Genomic DNA, 20,795 nt, shown 5'->3' on the forward strand with positions numbered 1-20,795 from the left:
TAAGAAAAGTAAAGTTGAAAATATGTACACAGTACGTTCTGTATCAGGGAAAGAAGTAATATTGTTCGCAGCAATGCAATTGTAAAAGCTTCTATCAGTTCAAAGAAAAATCTAGATCAGCTCGAATGATCAAGCTGTATTTGTCTCCATTTAAGCTGTATTAGTAAGTGACAGTGCCAGGAGCAGAGATGCACGCTGTCGTTCATGCACAGGTATGAAAAATTCCTCAAATCATGGAAAATTGCTCCTAGTTTCAGCTAAACCAACAATCATTTTTATAGGGTGAAAAATGTATTTTGAGATACATTTCTGCATACTATTAATATCAGCTGATCTTAAGCTGTAAGCACTTTGCAGTGTAGCAACATTCAGAGCCATTTGTTTGCGGAAAGCTATGCCCTATGCAGAAAGACACTAAATGAATCACACCTGATTTAAATGCAGTAACGAAAACCTGAAGATTTTATATATTTCATACTATGAGAGGAGACCTGATTGTTTTAATGCTTTGAGATTTTAGTTTTTAAAATAACCAAAAAAAGGAAAGCAAGGTGTACTTTGAAAAGCTGGTATCTGTGTTCCAGTAAGTTGTTAATTAATTTTTCACTTTGTTTGGAAAATAAAACTTTCACAAAATACTGAATTTATTTCAGATTCTTTAAGAATGAGGAAGCATATATTTATTGGAGTCTACTGAGAGCAAGTAAAAATGGTTAAATAGATGGGATCAGAAACAAAAACTTTGTAGTACCGTATATTTTAGAATCTCTTTTCTGCGTTGTGTGATTGACATGAAATGAAGAAAAAACCATAATTAATTGCCAACCATAACAGATAATAAAAATGAAAATCATGTTGTACGGTTGAATGCCATATTTGATTTCCAGTGCTTTGGCCCGGAGTAGTGGATTATCCCTTTGCAGAACCCCAGTGCAGGGAAGCAGCAACAGAGACGGACAAAGAGCAGCAGTGTCTGTAGGGGGGTACAGCTAATCTTCCTCTTATCCTGCCCGTTGCCCTCAGTCATAGACCAGAGGTTCATCTGAAGCTGTAAGAATCATTAGTTCTGCTATTATTTTAATTTGTTTCTGGCAGTGATGCCAGTGCTATAAAAGTGCAGAGATTATCCCAAATTACTTTCTAACCATGCTAACCACGCTGCTCTCGTTATTTGTGAGGACAAGGGCTAATGTCCTGTGGAAACAGGAACTGGAAACTACTCTCTTATTTTGCATAAACTGTCAAATAGCGACACATAATTGTTTGGATTAGATCTTGCGCTCCCTTTTCCTGTGAAATTCCCAACACCATTAATGAAGTCGTTCTCAAGAAAAAGAGCAGCAGCATCTGACTCTTAATCTACGGTGCATTGGTGACCAGCTCCGTTTTGGGACACGGCTTTGCTGTGCTGTGTAGCTGGAATGTTTCTGGCTGTATGAGCTAGCGTTCCTCCTCCATGCCACGATCTCCCGTGGCCAGTTTAGATGCAGCCATCCCGTTTCAGAAGCCGAAGGAGTTAACTAACGTAGATGGGGACTTTCCCATCATACGTCAGCCAGCCATAGTGCCCATGAGTGTCCCCAGGAGCATTTCCTAATACAGATGTGGCCTTCATGCCTGCTGACCTTGCATAACTTTTCAGGGTCTTTGGCCAATAACCAGTCCATAACAGATACATTTTTTTCTTTATTGTGTTTAAACTAAAATTGTTGAGTCTTACTCTTCTGGCAGTGTCTGTTCCTTTCTATACCTGAGAATACACACCACAAAAAGAAACTTCAAATTTACATGTGTACGTACCTATTGTTATTGGAGTTGAACCATAGTTTCTTGCACCGAGGTAGCTAGTGACAAGACCTTGTAGATGTGTTTGTCACGTTTCTATCCGACTTTCACCTGTCTGTAGCTGTTGTGGCTTGTTAGCAGGCGGCTGAGAGATCTGAGGTTCACACCAGATCAGTAACACGCGCGTGGTTTGCAACAGCTTCAACAGAATTAAGTAAATTATATGTACGTGTAAAAGGGCTGTCTGTACAAATCACGTTGTGACGTACCAACCAGAGATGCCAAAAGCAGGTGGGCTGCAATTACAGGCTGGTACATTTGTCTGCTGAGAAGTCCCCTGGTTTGCATGCAGTGGATGTGGAGTGTGTTCTTATTTTCCTGTAAGTAGGATCTAATGGATTTTACTTTTTCAATTTTCTTCACTAGAGAGGGGGGAAAACCTTTTATTTTGTTCTCGTCATGTCAATCTATTTCATAGCTCTCCATTAGTTTAAGGACCACATGTGGCCTTTACGTATAGACATGGAGTCCAGGCCGCCCTGTGCACACCCATGAAGTTTTTACGGTGTAGGGAAACAATGCAGCTTTCCACCATGTTTAATACATTTTATAATATGGTCTTCAAAAGTATTGTTCATGGAGGTGATGCAGCAGATAAGGAAATATGGATATCTGAGCAAACATCTCAGAAATTAAATACTCTGAGATTTTCTATTGACATTAGTAACCTACCTTTTTTTATATACTATGTCATATTTATTTATATGTAACAGCAATTATAGACATGTAAAATGACAATCAACTAGCTTCCATTTTCTAACTCTGGAACTTTTTAAAAACAAACTGGTTAATGAGACATTGATAGAGAAGGATATACAAGCAATTGATCTGTTGAATTTAGATTTAGGATAGCTGGCTGGACCCTATGAGAAAGTACACTGTTTTCCCTGGAAAAAAAGAGGAAGACTAGAATAGTTTGCTGAGTGTTGTTCTGGACAAGTGTCGACTTCAGTGCTGGTGAGATGGTTGGGGTCACTGTTCTGCTTGCTTTAGGCATCTTTTTAAATTGTAGTTCGCATTTTTCGAAACAAGTACTTAAAGATTTTCTGAGTGGCACATCTTAGAGAAGTAAATCCAAAACTAAGAGGTTTCATAAGTGTACAAAATGGAATTATCCATTATCTAATTCTGTTCACTTACACATTAAGTAGATACTCAGATGCTCTTTGTTTGCTACTTGTTTTGAATTTATTTTGAAAGATATACCCATCAATTTTTCTGGTTATTGTAAACCATCGCCCAGTTCAAAAGTGGTTAGCTTCCCAATTTGCAGAAATACTTTAATTGGCCTTGGAAAGTGACCTTCCATTGCTCTCTGTGCTTACTGATTGACCTGCTAACGGAAACAGATTCTTTCTAATCCTGAATGAAGTGTTCCTTTGAGGAAATTTCCTAAAGGGGTATTTTCTTTAGCTTCTTCTGGAAATGGAGTGCAGCTGAATTTGCAGCATGGATCCCAGAGCTGTTCAGCTTTGCAGAGCTGCTCTTCATGAAATTTCAGTCTTGTGCTATAGCAGGAAAGACAATTGGATGTAATTTTCCAAGATTCGGTATTTCCAATAGAGAACTATTACAGCTACTTTCTTCAGTGTGTTTGTTGTATGTGCTCTTTTTCTTCCCTCTGTAAAACAAAATAAATGCCTTACTAGAAAAACTTTTCCATTTTTGAGTAGCCATTCCAAAAAATAAGAAACTGCTGAAGTTAAGATTATACCCATGTGCCCATCTTTCCCTGTTAGTATCTGGATTTTGCTGTAGTCTTTAAGTACGGATACGTTGTTTCTTGAGTTCCGCGTAAAGGACATACACTTTGTGTCCTTCATCCTATTTTATACTATTCTGATTATTTCAGAGGAACATCCCATATACAGGAGACACCTCTAGGTGTGCCATCGGTGCAGCTCAGTAATCCGCTTACAAAAACTTCTTGTAGTGTTAAAGAAGCCATGCATCCAATTCTGTAATTGGTAGCTTTAGTATATCAGTATAGTAAGTGTTTAATTGGTATGCTGCTGCAGCTGGTCTGCCAAATATTCAGGGCCCCTACTCATAAATTGTTCTTCCCTCTGATAATATGAATGAGTCCCCACAATTTCCACATCTTGATTTAGTAGACAGCTGAGAAGTAAAAAGACATTTTTGTGTAAGAAGTCCCTTATGACTTCACATGGCCACGCTTGAAATTTCTCATTTAATATATTTTAGTGGGAAAAGTTACTATGCAATAAAAACTGTATCATAATACCTGTGTTTAAAGGGGGAAAGGTATATTGTTTCTGGATTCCCTGTCTAGAATAACGGATACATAAATTACAAGGTGAGACAGCAGTCACAAGTAGTGCCAAAAAATGCAGGTTTGGTTGGCTGTAAATGCAATTGGTGATTTCGCTCCAGCTACAGCGAACCTCAGCAACTGCTGGGGACCCTTCCAGCGCCGGAGGGTAGAGCCAGCAGCCTCCAGCCGTGGCTCGTGAGCAGGGTCTGCTGTCGCCTGGCAGCAGGGAGACTGATCAAATGCTTACGGAGCAAGTTTGTTCCCGTTTTAGAGTTTCTTTAAAAGTGACAATTTAATGGGACCCATTACTGTCAGCTGCAGCCGGTTCCCTCTCCCTCCTCCCAGGCGTTTACCAGGGAAAGGAGGAGATTTATAGCCATGGAGCAGCCACTCCGATGGGCTACTGTTCACTCCTCCCGCGAGTGTCCCGGCTGGCTGCTCTCCAGATGGATCTTCCCAACAGGGGAGAGGTCTTCCCCGTCTCCAGGGTGCTTGGTTTGCTTTGGAGCCCTGCGCACCTATGAGAAATATGTGGAAATTATTAGGTCCTCACTTCAGAGGGCACTGTGATCCTCATGTGTTTTCTGACGATCCAAAAGAATGACAGGGCTCCACATTTAGGGAGATTTAAGCAGGGCATTTCAGACAAAGCTCTGCAGCCCACCATATTTGAAATGAATGAGCACCACCAATTTTTTACCGTTTGTTTGTTTGTTTGTTTTGGATTGGGGGGATCAAGGCATTGCTCAGATGCCACTGCATATGGTTTTAACCAGTCCACGCTTATCCATAGTGATGCACAGCGACTGCTATGTGTACAGAAACAGAAGTGAAAACTATGTATTTTTTTGAAAGGAAAGGAGAAAAGGGGGTGTTAGGTGAACAGGAGAAATGCAGACACAGCACCCAGGAGCCAAATGGATGAGCTAACTAAAAAGACCTTTTATCTTGCCCCAAGTCCATGTGATTTTCGTAAACTGAAAGAATGATCGTCTTGTGATTACATGAGCTCTGTGCTTGAATCTGGCCATTGATTAAAGTCTGGCAGGGGAGGGAGAAAACAGGAAAACATCTTGCTAAGATTTTCCTGTGTTAGATTAATCAGCCCCAGTTCATTCACTCATCTCTGAAAGGTCATGTTTTCTCGCCGTCAGAGTTGCCCAGTGCCAGACTCTCCCTTGCTTCCCTATGGCTTGGCTGAATGAACGGTGGTGCCCAACACCACACTGCATTTGGCCTGTAAGCTGTGATGCTTTTTCAGCATCTCAGTGTGATTTGTGTCCGTGTTTGCAAGGAGATATGCATCTCCGGTTAGCGTTACCTTAAGAGTCCTTCTGCTTGGAGGAACCTAGTCAGTTTATTCCTCTGGCTCTGTTTGTGCAGTTGCTAATTCCTCGCAGTGGCACAAGCTGCATTTCATCCACCTTTCTCAGCGTGCTTTTCCATCTTGTTGAGACCATTTTGACCATGTGTACTTTGACTGCATACGGGAACCAGGCAGAGGGATACGGCCACCATCTCACTCTTAAAAGTGGTGGTTTTGCCAAGCTGGTCCAGCTCCAACTCATCCCTCTGCTGTCGCCTTCGGTAATGAGTTTCAGCTGCAGAGTGGAAAGGTAATTTTCCTTGACTACTGCCAGTAGTAGAGAGCCAGACTTGCATATTTCTGGGTGTTTACTTGAACTCTGTTTTCTAGTCTCCAGGCATCCGAGTTTCACTAAACTCTCTATTTTGCAAGGTTTTAGTGGGTAGTTCTGTATTAGCAGTTTCTTTGTCACTGAATGCAGGGGAATGAGAGCGTGGCATCAAGTACAAGATATTACTTGACAGATTTCAAGAGATCTGATGCAACATATTTGCTTAGAGATCGATTGTCACAACTAAGAGCAAAAAAAAAATTGTGGGGAGATAATGAACGTGTGTTGAGTCATTCAGACGGATGCCTGAAAACCATACCAGGAAGCATAATGCGCAAGACATCTGGTTTATTTTGGCATGTTTATGTCCGTGTTATTTCTTCTGAATATTTTTGGGTTGCTTTCTGCATTGTTTTCATATGTCACTTCATCCCTCCCCAGAAACAACTTCTCTGCTGCGCATCAGGCACATTTTAAAACTCCTCCCAGGTTGGACTAGGAGAATAGAAACGTGCTGGGTCTTAAAGACAAGCAGGAGCCGTGCTGCGGCACGGCCAGAGCCAGCTCTTCACTGGCCGTCCTGGCAGGTGGGTGCTGGGCCAGCACCCACAGGCACCCACCCAGCTGACCGGGCTCTGGGTGAGCTGGGGAGAGAGCAGGGAGCAGCCAGCTCTGCATGCAAACTGCCTGAATCTCTCCGCTAGAGCGAGGGGAATTGCGCTTCAGCCAGCTTGCAGGCATATATAAATATTTGTGGCATAGTCTGCATTACTATTTCAGCTGAGCTGTAAACATTCGGTTGCTAATAGTGCGTTAGAAAGTAGCACCTCTATAAATTTCAGATGGCGCAGAAATGCAGGGATTTTTACATTGGCTGACAATTAACGAAAGTCCCCGTGCCTCTTCTGATAAATAACTGTGGTGCCAAATATGTGGGGGAACTCTGCGAGCCTTCGTGGTGAAGGCTGGGAGGGGAGGAGGAGAATGCAAAGCCTGCCCGTGCGGGGAATTTCCTCAGAGCAGGCACATACCTTCTTTCTCCCATGTAGGTTTGTGTTTGAGCTTGCCCGTTGCTCTTCACGTGTTTCTATCTCTGCCAGTAGCTAAATGGAGAGGCTAATTTGAGAGACTACTACAAGTAATTGCAGTGTAGTAATTGCATAGCTAACACGAGTCTTTTCCTTGTCCTGCCTGCTGCAGGAATCTGCATGTCACTGCATGGGTATAGCTTGACAGGGACTTTTTGTTTGTTTTTACTGGGACATCTACTACTTTGTTCGCAAAACTCTTGCTTAGTGTCTTTCCTTTGCAGTTCTGTGCAAAAAAATAAAAATCCCAGGTATGTGTAGTAAAATTGTGACACTGTCCTTGGAAAAATGGTCCTCCTGCTCCAGCCACCTGAAGACCCGGTGTATAAAAACAGAGTCCCAAAAAAACAGCATAAGCCAAAATCAGTCATACATTTGGGGGATAACAATTTGGAAAGTCTTTCCTGATACTGTGCTTCCATGCAAGAAAGCAGCTACATAAATGGTTTGGAAAAGTGTCATTCTTTACGGAGAAATACTGCGCTTAATTAATTCTTGCTCCTGGGAGGTCAACCTGGGGCACTCATTATTGTCTTAATTGCTGGTATAAATCCTGAGGCACTGGAGGGGAAGAGAGGAAAAAAACGATGAGCAGTTAACAACATATAGCCTTTTGGATAAGTGCTAGCCAGTTGTACGACCATCCTAGTGACATTTTATGGTTTTATTGGGTTATAGGTCTGGTCCTCCACAAATTAGGTTAAAGGGAATTGATCTGCATAAACGAAAATATAAGAAAATAGCAAAATGCAATAATTCATTCCTGAATCCTCCCATTAAACTGTGTGAAATAACTCAACGCATGGCAACTCAGAAAAGCGTTTCTTTGATCTCTTGTTATTCGTATTAAATTATATTCATTACTCTTCCCATCTGGAGTTTCCTAGCAGGCCAAAAATCATCCTACAGACATTACTGAAAGGAAGTTAACTGTAACTTTTTAATTGTATACATTTCATCTCCTTTTTTTTTTTTTTAATTTGAAGAAAGCAGATGGAAGTGCATACCAGCGCCTTCCTTTCTGTTTAAATTACTGAAGTAGAGAAGCAGAAAATCTCAGCCGTTCTTTCCCCTCACATATTGTTTCAAGGTGATGACTGTTCTGTCTGGAGACTTTGACATGTTTGCTAAAAAGGTCAGGAGTTCACAGAAAATCGAAATTGCGGAGAAATCCTTGCGTAGTCTTAGGGATGCTGTGGTACCCTCGCTGGAGAAATCTGGTTGCTGCAGATTTGCAGACGATTGAATGCATCTCTCTCGTTTCATCCAACTGGCCAGCAGAAGTGTTTCAAACTCCCCAGAAAAAAAAAAATCAACGTTATGATGTTTTGGGACATGTTTTTAACGTTAGGCCAAGGTTTGTGGAATCAGAACATGTGTTGGCATGGGGCACCATGAAAAATGAGGTTCGTTTCTAGCCTCACCAGTGGCTAACAACTAATTGGCATTAGTAGCCCCATGAATAATTTCCTTCAAGCTCTGTTGTTGAAATTGGGGTTTTTTTCTTGCCCTCTGAGGCCCACAAGACTTTTTCCACCTTAGAAACTACTAGCATTTATCAAGGATGGCCGATTCTGTCTTTGCTGGAGAATTTTTTGTAGTTGCGGATGACTGTGCCCATTTTGGTAGCTTAGGGAGGGGTGATGCCTTTCCTCATCTACCTGTCCCTGTCCTCTGGGCCTTTTTTTCTTTTTAAGAAATGAGAAAACCTGGACACCTTTCAAACTTTTCCATTTGTATAAAAATAATGAAAAGACAATAGGCCTTTTTTTCCTCTTAGTGTGTTGCTCTTGGGTCCACGGGTCTGTATTCCCATATGCGAGACATGGGATAACACCTGCTTATTTTTATGAAATGTTTGGAGTTCTCTCAAGTTTAAAAAAAAAAAAAAAAAAACACAACAAAACAAAATCACAAAACAGCACCCTGGTTTCAATAGCGAATTTGGAAGGTTATGACTGCTCTTCATCTGCAGAATAAATGACTAGACAAGATGAAGCATGGATGGTGAGCAGAGAGTTTCTGCTGGAAATAACAGCCACGACGGACAAACCCAGAGCACTTCCCAGGGTGGGCTGGTGCCCAGCCCCTCTGCTGCCGGGCAGCTGGCATTTCTAGGTGCTCTCTACAAGCTATTGACATTTAACAGCATTTATTCGTTTGTTTTTGCAAAGATCTGCCCGTCCTTCCCTGACATACATCATCAGCACAATTTCCCTGCTTCCTGGCAGCGAGCCTTCCTCTACTTATTGTTGTAGCTGCTTCCATTTTGTGCTGGCGTTGGTTTCCAGCCACAATGTCAGACAATTAATTTGTTTATTCTGCAAGCCGTGACTTCCAAAGCGTGATAGACAGTGCAGACATCCCGGAAAAGTGCTGTGCAACTGGGAATACGCTCATTTTAGCTTCCTTTTTGATAGTTGCTTTGGCAGCTTTCATTACTTCTGGGGTCTCGTGTTCTGGCTGCAGCCATTTTACAGTGTCTTTTGTACTATACGGAATCACTTCACAGCGTATGCTGGGGCTTTTAGGTCTTTTATAAGCCTTTCTATGCAACTCCAGTTGTGGGATTGCACGTTATCGAGGCCTTTCAGAGCAAATTTTCCTGGTTAACAACTAAAAATTGTGTGTCTCTACCCTAACCTGACTGCTGATCCTACTAGGACTTAGTGAGGAAGAGTTTTTTTGTTCCTTGACTGCCGCCACCTGTAATAAAAATACTGCAAACCACATTCAGTTCATGAACGTACCTGGGCAATTCCCTGGACACAGAGAAAAGTAGTTTTGTGTAGATCTCATCACTGAGAGAGACCTTGAATGTCTCTGTTGGTCCTCCAGAGAGAGCAGGAATGGGGTCCTTACCATGCCTAAGTACGCTTTTGCAGGGTTGGCAAGGATAGAGGGTGACTTGAATGATTAAAATAAATAGATTGAAAAGCGACTGTGCATCACAAACAGATTTGTTTTGTAAAAAAAGGTACATATTTGTACAGCCCCTATTTCAGAATAAAGCTAACGGCAGAGGTTTCAGGTATGTTGTGGGCTGGATTTTCTTTTTGGTTGCTACTGGGTTTTTTTATCTTTCGCTTCAGAGCTCAGTCAGAGTTTATAAATGACTGATAAACCGTACCATAGAAAAGTCCTTCCGACTCCTTTGTTTCTTTTACGATAAAGTAGCAATACACTTCATTCAGAGTCTTATTTTGCAAATTTACCCAAGAATGGCCTCTAAATCTGCAGGAGTCGTAGCTGGCTGCCTGTATTTGGGGGTAATCAAAGCTGAACCAGATGAACCAAGCAGGCTGTTTAAACAGATTGAGCTCGCAATAGCCCTTCTCTGCTGATTACCCTGTCCCTGGCTGGCAGCGCCAATTTTCTTCTTGTAAGCCCACTACATCTGCAAATAAGATCTGGCATGCCCTATGCTGGCAAAATATTTTTAAGATGTTGTTGAGATCAAATGATCCATCTCTTCATGTGATGTGTATAACTTGAGCTCTAAATCATCTGCCTTGCCAATGTCAGCTGAACGGTGAAGGAGGGGGAGTTGTATAGATTCCCTATCAGATACGTAAGGATCGCAGTTCATGCTAACAATTCTGGGGGACTTCATAAGCTTAAACACTTAACATTGTCTTGAGGGTTCATCCTTAATGAGCTCCTTTGTATTCAGATAGCCACTGGCATAATGATATCCAAAATATTGCTGAAATAGTTTATATTCTCTGTGGGCACCACTGCTCTGTGCTGAGCTCTCTCATTTTGACAAACTAGCAGGCAAATACTACAAGAGTAAGTGGTGAGTGGGATGAGGTGGGGTTTTCTGGCATTGTGCTGAAGTTAGATTGTCTAAATAGGTTATTCAGTTCTAAGCAATAGATCTAGTAAACTGGGTTTATTTGCTGCTTGATACATACGGTTTCACGTATCACTCTCTGCTTTCAGTGTGGCAGATAAGATATCAACACAATTAAAAGTGAAAAATAATCTGTCTGCTCTGCCAGTGGTGGATGCTCAGAGAACACACGCTGATACAATAGATTTCTGAATAATTTATACTCAGCATTTTTTCCTTGCACTCGGTAAATGAGGACACCTAATGTGGCATGGTCAGAGTGATACTCTATCTGTCATCCATTAAGATAACAAGATTGGTGGGCCTGAGAGGAGCGTGGTGTGGGGCGCAGAAAAGATGAGATTAAAAATTGAAATGTTTGTCCAAAAATGCTCTGTGTAAAGGATGCCGATAAAATCAGCTCAGAAGGACGGAATTAATTCAGAAGTGTGATTTCTGCAAAGCTTTGTTTGTCTTCGCTAAAATAAAAACACAAGATCCGTGTTCCTTTCAAAAGTTGTGGATAAAAGGAATATTAGAGCAAATCACTGTTCTGATAAGTCCTCAGTAGCTTCCTCTACTTTGAATTCAAATACTTTGTAGGTGCTATCAAAAACAATTAGATATGACGGTAATGCTTTATGTCTCACAGAATGTTTTTTTATATATATTTATAAGGCATTTTAAACTACAAAGAAAGAATCATTTGTGCGTGTGTTTGGCACAGGAGCGTCTCATCTCCCGTCACAGGGAGTAGACAGGATGCTAAAATATTTGCATAAAAAATTGCACATGTAAATATTCAGCCAGACAGATTCCTTTAGAGCTGAATGTATGACAGTAAGTAGTAGCTTGTTTTCCAAGAGCCAGTAGGCACTAAAAGTTGATTAATTTATAAGCAGTGGTGGTTTGCCATCTCTGAAGTTTCTGGCAACTTCTTAAGGTTAGGTTGCATTCAGATTTTCTTGGGTTTTGAAGAAACAGTTGAGGTTGTGAGATCACATGGAAGTCATTTGACAAAAAGCACTCAGAGGAAAACTTGGACCTACTTCTAACTTTGCTATTTTTAGCAAACAGGCCAGTGTATTATACCTGTGCTATCTGGAACCCAGCCTTGAAATGCTTTAAATGTGCTTTTCTGTTTCACCGGGCAACAAGCGCCCGCTCTGCCCATCCCCTTGTCCTGCAGGCTTTTTTCTCGCTGCAGAGCTGCAGGTAACCAAAGCAGGTGACGTGCAAACCCTCACAGAGGGACAGACGGGACACTGTCTGGGTTTTTAGCCCAGTGTCAGATTCGAGAAGTGTTTCTAGGTATGACCCTATTTGAAGTGCCACCCAAAACTTCTGGCTGTGGAGGCGGGTGGGGAAGCCAAGCCCCAGCACCCAGCAGCACAAATCTTAGTAGAAATAGTATCCCGCTGTTGTCTCAGAGAAAAGTACTCAGAGAGCAGGCATGAACATGCTGTTGAGAAACAGGTCATTAATTTTGAGCAGGACCACGTTATACTTTTTTTCACCTGAATGCCTTTACATTTTTCTTGCTGTTTCATGAATTACTCCAGGAAGAAAATCAAATACAGGTGTTAGAAAACAGTTTGTAAAACAACAGTCTAAGTTTCCACAACTAATATCGTCATCTATATCTTTCGCTCTCTGTAGGATATTGCCTAAGGAGGTGAGGCTGTTGGAGAAACTCTCTTCATTTTGACCTGGAGGTCTGCTTTTTCTGAGTTTGTTCTTCTTAAGCCTTTTATATTAGTAATGAGTTCATGAATGCTTTATACTTGCTGTCTGCAGAAGTTGGATCACCTCCTTCTGTTGGGCTGTGTGGTGAGCTTTGTATGGTAAGGACTGAGACAGCCCCTTCTGCTTTCCTTCCTGACGGGCTGTAATTAAACCCTAGGTTAAAAGGATGCAGAACCTACATTTAAATACCAGAACAGCCGATCAGTCACTGGGTGCCGTTAGCTACTGGTTATGTTTTGGTGAAGTACAGGTATATTTGGAGGAGGCTGTTTCCTCTTTTTTTTTGGGTGACACTTGACATTCGTATTTCGTTTGAGTAGTGCCCGTGTCAGTAAATCAGAAGTGTCTTGAGCATGGATGCACAGCAGCCTTTGCCCCAACGCATGTGCAGGCAAAGAGGAGGCTTTGGGGGCTGGTTTTTTTTTTTTTTTAAATTACTCCAGTTGTTCAGCTTGGTGAGACAGTTGCTGCACGAGAGGGTCAATTTTGTCTGTTTGGGCCATTTTGTTTCCTGCCCTGTCAGGCTGGTGGTAGGAGGGTTATTCCATCAGTGGCTGTGGGTGTTGATTTACATGAAGCACTGGATTAAACTGGGGTGGCTGCAGGGGAAGCGACCAGTCTTGGCTTCCCCTACCTCTTTCCAACTGAAAAATGGTCACCGAGTAAGCCGTATAGAGACCATTGAACCATCACAGCTCACACTTCCCATCCGTTGAATTAAACCAAAATAGATGCCATAGACTTCTCACAGTTCTGGTTAGCATCCTTGGCAATTACCGCAGAGCTGGGCATGGCAATTAGGGAAATATCAAAGCAAGAAAGGGGCAAGTGAATATTACCATAAATTTTCTTCTCGGCAAGTAAACAAACGCACACATGCTTGCCATACTTCCCGTTGCAAAGATTCAAGCAGTGTTAATGATGAGAAGTGTGGAATATAAAATAGCAGTGTTATTGATAACTTAAAAGGTTTTAATTGTCTAAACAAATAGCTTTAAATTCTTCTTCTGTGTCCAGTAGCTTAGGGAAAAGAAAGAAGTGAAGAGTTTTTACTTACCTCTTTTATGGTAATATTAAGTATCTTCTAAATCAGAGGAGCTAACCTCAGGATGGGGCTTGCCTGTGCAAGAGAACTGTGCAGAAAGCTATTGCCAGGGGTTACGTGATTAAGCAGGCATTTTTCAGTTCTGAGTGAATTTGAGATATTTTCATAACATTAGCATCTATAGCATGTTGGGTGTGCAAGGAATTTATGACCAGCCCTTGCTGACTGTGCCTGCCCTGCCACTCCCTGATGATATGGCCAGAAACTCTCCCAGTTAACTCTGAACGACAGGGGTTTGTCTTTTGAACTACTCGCGTTATCTCGAAGAGTGCATCCAGGAGAGCCAATTTTATAGCTTACCATGATTGCATCTTTAGACAAATGCATTGTGGGTACAGAGCTATTGTCTGCGGTATCAAGTTTACCGCTTCCCTGTAGGGTGTAAACATGTGGCTGGTTGAAGAGTTTTAACCTCTCAAGGCCTCCAACAAATACTAAATTGCTAACTATTCTTCCCTAATGCTACGATGTTGACTGAAATTTGACCCTGGTGCTTGCTGAAATGATTTTCAAAATCTGAGTGAGAAGGTTAAATAGTGCTGTCAAATTTCCAAATGTCTGTTGCAGCAATACTTTCGCTGAATATCTGTGGGTTGAGCTGTAAAATGCTTAAAGTAACCTTCTTTTTGTTTTTTTTTTCTTCATTATTATATGATATTATCTAAAGCTTGTTTTTTAGTGCAGACAAAGAAATTAACTTGGTTTTTGCCTTTCTTCTGTGCTAGGTAACCTTGCCATTTATGGCTGTTTTTCTCTTTTTTACTTGCCGAAGGAGGAATCCAGTCAAATGGTGTTCCTTGGGTACAAACCGGACCTCTAGTTTTCTTTAATTTCTGTTCAAGATCATTGTAATTACTTGATTATTTTCACAGCTGTATCTGAATAAGAAAAAAGTGCTGTAATTGGGAACTTTTACAAGTTCACAACTCAATAACCTGATGCTGGAACTCTTCCACCTGCAGAAGCCTCATTAATTGCCGTAGGAGTTCCAGCAGCAAAGTGACCTGGGTTTCAAATTATTTCTCTTTTTACATGCAGCGTTCAAACTAGAGAATCTTCGCAGTAACAGAAATAAGTGGGACCTTTAGGCTGAGAGAGGCTGTTGGTTGTTGGATGCGTGGTTGACTTCCAAGCGGATCTGTTAGGAAGACTGTTGTTTATCCAACTCATTACTACATCTGTAAGCCCAAACCATTTTTGTTTGAGCTTTTTTGTAAAATCTAGGACCTCATTTCCTGAATGCTGTTACTGGTTCTAGTTTTGTTTATTTTGGCCTTAGTTTGCATTATTTAATTAGTTTTTATTTAAGAGATGAGTCTTATGTTGCAAGAAACAGTACTAAATTATAATAAGACTGAGTCTTTAAAGATGCCATACTCCAGCCATAACTTTGAATTTATTTTGTTATTTTAAAGCAATGTTAGTGCCTGTCTCTAAGGGTTATGGGAAGCTCAAAAGTTTATTTGATTTCTTTTTTTCTTGATTTCAGGGCTTTTTCCGCAGGAGTATCCAGAAGAACATGGTTTACACATGTCACAGAGATAAAAACTGTGTTATCAATAAAGTTACCAGAAATCGCTGCCAGTACTGCAGACTACAGAAGTGCTTTGAAGTGGGAATGTCCAAAGAATGTAAGTTGTCTTCAGAAACAATTTTTTGTTTATCATATCCTATGATTATGTGGCAGTCCCAAGGAAGAAAACTATTGTGCAGTTATGTGATCGAAGCCAGTATCTGCATTTGTAGGCAGAGACAGGAGTATGAATTTTGTACACAACTTCAGGCCTGTAGATTGCGAGCTTCTGAGTCCTTAACTTTGCAGTCTAAATGCCATCAGTTAAGAACTTCTAGTGCAACACTGCTTGTGTGGGGTGGTCACCCTGTGTGGGTGTGAGAACGCCCAGGTGGGTAATTTCGCCAGGTTTTTTAAAAGAACAAACCCACAGAGACTTGCTTCAAGATTGGATCCTAGAGCATCTGCTCTAGGAATGGCTTCTTGGGGCAAGGGCGCATGGGGAATAGCACTGGCTTCTTAAGCTCGGTTTCAGTCCTCTCTCTGCCCTGCAGACCGGCTGGTGGCTTTGCTGGGCTTGGTTGTCAGCCTGGGCTGTCATTTCCTGAAGGCTTCCCCATGGCGCAGCACGCAGCAGCCTTCTTCCTTCACCTTCCTTCACCTTCTTCCTTGTACCTTCACCCTTGTGCCAGTGAAGGTGCTTGTGCCAGAGGTTCTTCTTTTAGTCATAGGGCCAGTTTGTGCCATTTTACAAAACTCATGGTACAACAGCCTTCTGTTCTTACTGTGTTTGGAGCTTGCCCGAAAGGTGAAACAAGGTGGTAAATCCTCTTCTCAACCTGCGAAGCCAGAAAACCTGACTGTGTAAAAGTGCTGCCAAGTGCACAAAAAACCCGAAGAATTTTCCTCTCCCTTCTTTTCTAGAAATCTCTGGTTTGCCCTTTAAATTAACATTTCAAAATATTTAGGTGGAAATCTGTGATTTTTCTCTTTTTCCAGTTTATTGATATCCCTGTCATGCATGAAAATTTAGCTAAAATTTAGCCATTCTCAAATTCCTATGGAGTAATGCTTCTGAAACTTTCTCATTTTTGATTGGAGTGATTGCAGTAGCAAAAAAAGTCTTTGGTGTAGTGATTTGATTGTTGAGAGTTTTCACCTTTATCAGTGATGTTACCGATTTCAGTAGGTCAATTCCAATAATAAACACTACTAGGAATTTGCAGTGTGGACATAAGAGAGGGAGCAAAATTGCCCAACACCACTTCTTTACTTTAATTCACCCACAGGAGTTCCTTGGAGAGACTTTTAAGACCAGAGAATAAAAAAAATGACACTGATGATACATTTACGACTGAACTGTGACTTAAATCAGTTCTCATCCTCAGCATTTCTCCTTTCTGAATTGTGTGGGACTTTCCAGTAGTGCCTTTCTCCGTACTTGGGCAGGAGCCGAAGGGGTCCCAAAGTCACACTCGTCCCTGCTGGTTGCATCCTATTTCTCTCTCCCACCTTCCCTTTCCTCTCAGAGAAGGAGCAGAGAAAGAATAAGATACATCTTTAGGACCACTTTGCAGTGTTTCCAACTCCTTTTCCTGGATATCTGAAACTGTGGTTATTGAAAAGGGCTGACATCAATTTTCAAGCAACTGGGGGAGCTAGGAAGTCTTAGGATTTCCATGATTTCACTGTCCTTGTTGGGTTTTCTAGTTTTCTTATGTGCCTGAAGTGCACTTACCTATACTTATGTATCAGTTTACTGTGGAGACCATGATGGGAGTAAAGGAGAAGGCAGGACAAATAAAACGGTGCACAGAGATGTAAGAATGAATGAGGACTTTATTGATAGATATTTGACCGCATACGTATCTGTGCACATGAAGCTTTTCTCCTTGGTAAAAACAGCACGATGCAGTTTGGAAGACGAGAGAAAACACTTTTCTCACCTGAGGGCTTCTTGGTCTTGAATTCGTAAGGGTTTTATTGTTGACGTGAAGTAGTAATCTTATTAAATGCTGTAACGTCACATCAGAGTAGGTTTTGGAAATATCAGCAGTATTTCTAACATGTTAACCAGAGTTGCTTTTAGGGTAAAGTAGAAAGACTTGGTGCCTTTCAGGTGATGGATTGTTTTCTCCCATAGGATCGCTGGAGTTTTGCCAGCAAGAACTAAGGTTTTGCTCTGCCTGTTTCTTTGGGTGAACTGAGTGAAATTGCCCTTTGGCAGTTGCCTTTATCTCAAACCACTACGGGCAGTAAAAAGGGGGATAGGAGGTTGGAGGGGGAACAGAGGGGAGAAGTGAGGGATGTCCTCTGGCTGCATTTCTGTAGAAGGTGTTTGCAAAGGAATAGAGAAATTATTTTAAATGTCATCAGTTTGAACGCAGCGTGTCTTGTCTTCTGGGTTTAAGAACTAAGTCTGAAGTGATTCCGTGTTATCCCTTCATAAACAGGAGCTTTTCGTCTCTTAAGAGATTTGAAAAACTATTTTCTTATCTGACCTTCTTTCACACATGTCTCCAGGTTTCAACTCCGTTTCTTTAGAAGTTTGTGTAAATAAAGGCACATTTGTCAGTGGGCTTTTTCTTACCAAACAGAGGTTTTTCTTTTCCCCCAGCACCTTATTCACATTTTGGTTTTCTGTCTTCTTACAGTCCTGTTACCTTGTAATGTGAAAGCCATGAATGAAGGACAGAAAGAAGTATCAGAGGAATCTCATAGGGAAACAAGCCTACAGTGCTCAAACAGGGAAAGTACTTGTGGTGGGCAGCTGCAAATAGGAACCCCAAGGTCTGTTCCCAGGAGCTAAGGAGGGGTAAATGCGGTATTTCAGTATACAGAATAATCTGTGCTTAAATGTTACAGTCCTGTGTTTATTTGTTCTGCCTCTAAAGGGCATGCAAAAGTACTTGCATATGCGACTCCTTCTGAGTTTAATGAGCGTTACACGCAAACATCCAAACATCCGAGATGAGAACTGGCTGCCCAGCCAGTGTGATAAGTAAGGTTTTAAGAATGGAGGTAACAGTGTTTTGGAAGAGAAGAGGTACCCCAGTGTTGCTTCTATGCTTTTATCTTCGGTTTAGAGAATGAGGTGAGATGATGAAGGAATGCACCAAATTTGCATTTCTTTATGGGTTGTTTTGTTCGTGTAGGGGAAAAAAAGTTATCTTAGACTCCATGTTAGTCCCCAGATCTGATCAGGAGAGGTCAATAACAAGACTGCCTCCAGGGCAGGAGTGGAGCTATTTGCCTTGTGATAATATCTGCAGGACCCGCTGAAACTGGATCCCACTAGTGTAGGGACCTGACCGTCTTTCATTGTGCAGCCGCTGTCGCAAAAAGTTTGTGCTCCAAATAGACAAGACAAAGGGTGTGAGGGGAAACGGCTTAGCGATGACTGTCTTATCATCCTACAGCAGGGCAAAACACAGCTTGAAATAAAGCCCTGCCGCCTTTCATCTGATTCCTCTTCCTTCAGAAACTGCTGAGCTTGTGTCCCTGCAACCCAAGCTGCGGCTCTTGGTGGTACCAGCCCGGAGCCAGCCCCTCGACCGGCAGCACATCAGGTTTGGGGTTTGCTGTATGCCTGTCCCACATCAGTCCATACGTAGGTGCTCAGGAGCGTGTAGGTGCAGCTGGGGCTCTGATCCCCACTCCAAACCGTTTCTATCCTTCTTACCCTTCCAGCCTGTTAATTTTTTCAATTAACTTGTGGAGACAAAGGGTGATCACACAGGATTTGGGTTTTGTTTTTTTTTTTGCTGCCGTGGAAGTGAGAAGGCTACTAAGGCTGACAGTGGCTCATTATGTGATGGAGAGCCTTAGGAAACTAACCTTTGCCCTTCTATTACGTGATCTCTAAGCTGATGTTGAAGCACCATCCTTGGCCTGACCCCAGGTGTCAGCAAGCAGCACACTGTTGCCTGGATGCAGGGACCTCGGTCCTCAGGAGCGGGCGAGGGGTCATGCGTACGGCACTGCCTCCCGCAATTAAGGGAACACGCGGGAAGCTGGGCAAAACTCTCCAACAATAATGGACTCTTTCAAGCAGGATGCTGGAACATAGGCTTTGTAAGGTGAAGCCTGCCCTTAACGAAAACCTAAAATGGATTTATTGGAGGGTACCAGGAGGAAGAAAATGGAGCTTCCTTCTGCCACCACTGCTCAGCTTAGCCCAGCAGCTCTTCCACTTCTATCCTCTTTTACAAAATTTGCAGGCTGCAAGGATTGTCACTGCGCTGGATAATCTCGCGGGGTCCCCCTCAGACACACACCCAGCCCACGCACCAGCGTGTGATGCAGAGAAGCCCTCCGTACTGGCATGAACCTTGTCTGCAGTGAGCTCTAATAGAGCAAAATTATGTTTATAAAGGCACAGAATTATTGTTCCAGATTGCTTCAGTGCACTGAAGCAATGTTCAGATTTGTAAATCTGCTTACAATTAACCTCCCTGGAGGGAGGGAAGGAGGAAGGGAGGGAATGCAGGGGAATTACCATGAAGTGGAGAGAATCCAGTTTTTGTGCTCCATATTTGTTTTTTTTTTTAAACTTGCTCAGAAATGTCTGTTACTCTTTGTCACAGACTTCAAAGTCTTATAATATTTAAATGTTCATGCTTCTCGAAACATATGATTACATTCTGCTGCTGAACAACAAAATGAATTGATTCAGTTATTTTAATTCTGGTTTAAATTGGCAACCAGAAAGCATCAACTTGAAGAACTGTCATGTTTGTATTTTTTTTATTTTATATTCCTGTTTCATTTTCTTTCAGACCCCTTAGTGAAGTGCAATTCCATCTCTAATGACTGATAAGGGAGAGCTAGTCTAAGTAGTCGCATTTGAGAAGTTCATGCAGATTCCACTGATGTAATTTTAAAGTGAATTAATTAGAATGCGTGAAATCTTTGTTTAGACGCTTTTACTGAGAACTAAAGTGGGTTTTGTTCTGTTTAGCCAGCAGTAAGCACGGGATTTAACAACTGCTTCTGCTTTGCTACGGGCTAGATTTTTAACTAGATGCCTAAATACCACATAGTGGCTGGGGGCTTGTTCAAAAATTCCAGCATGGTTGCCTCGCCTGCTGACTCCTGACTCGCCTTGCCTCCTCGAGAGGCACGAGCTAAATATCAGAGTGGAAATCACAAAACCCTCAATTCTGTTCTGGGACTAATTCCTCTCTCTAAACACTACAAGCCGATTAGACAAGTGTTCCTATCTTGAGAGGTGAAAATTATGAGTCTTTTTACAGGGGCTGGGAGACCTTGTATTGTAAGTGCGTTGAAGGTGGAAGATGTAAACTGTGAAAATACCAATGAAATTAAGAATTCGAGTATATCGATAGTGGGGAAACGGTGATCAAGCCTTACAGATCGCAGATTTTTTTCATTTTGTTCGTTAAGGTTGGGGTTTTTTTCAATTGCTGATCAGACATAAATGCTTGTACTTATTTTTTCAGGCTGACAAATTGGGAACTTTTAAAAGTTAATGCCAAGTGCTCAGTATCACTGATGGTGAGGGTTTTTTTTAAGATGAGAGCAAAGCCAACATGAAGGGTCTTCCTGCTACAAAAACCACAGTGCTCTAGTGTTGGTCTGTCCTCTGCCAGAGATAATGCACACTTTGTTATGCTGGGTGGCTGAAAATGATTTATATACAATTAAAATTCTCTTGTAGGGAGCTGAGTTCTACTTGTTGCACATTGTTTCCCATGGTTAAACAAACATCTCTTGCTTTTCACATCGGTT

At 41.8% G+C, this 20,795-nt stretch overlaps 1 protein-coding gene across 5 annotated transcripts in view; it reads left to right on the forward strand.

Moving 5' to 3' along the window:
- Positions 1-20,795, forward strand: part of RARB (retinoic acid receptor beta) — a 334,549-nt gene that overhangs the window by 271,321 nt on the left and 42,433 nt on the right. For all 5 annotated transcript variants that reach the window (XM_063325207.1, XM_063325208.1, XM_063325209.1 and 2 more), the window contains one exon: positions 15,021-15,162. In XM_063325207.1, the coding sequence (XP_063181277.1) occupies positions 15,021-15,162 (142 nt within the window). The remainder of the gene's footprint in view (positions 1-15,020; positions 15,163-20,795) is intronic.

Source organism: Chroicocephalus ridibundus, chromosome 2, assembly GCF_963924245.1.
Source record: "Chroicocephalus ridibundus chromosome 2, bChrRid1.1, whole genome shotgun sequence".
Taxonomy (NCBI): domain Eukaryota; kingdom Metazoa; phylum Chordata; class Aves; order Charadriiformes; family Laridae; genus Chroicocephalus; species Chroicocephalus ridibundus.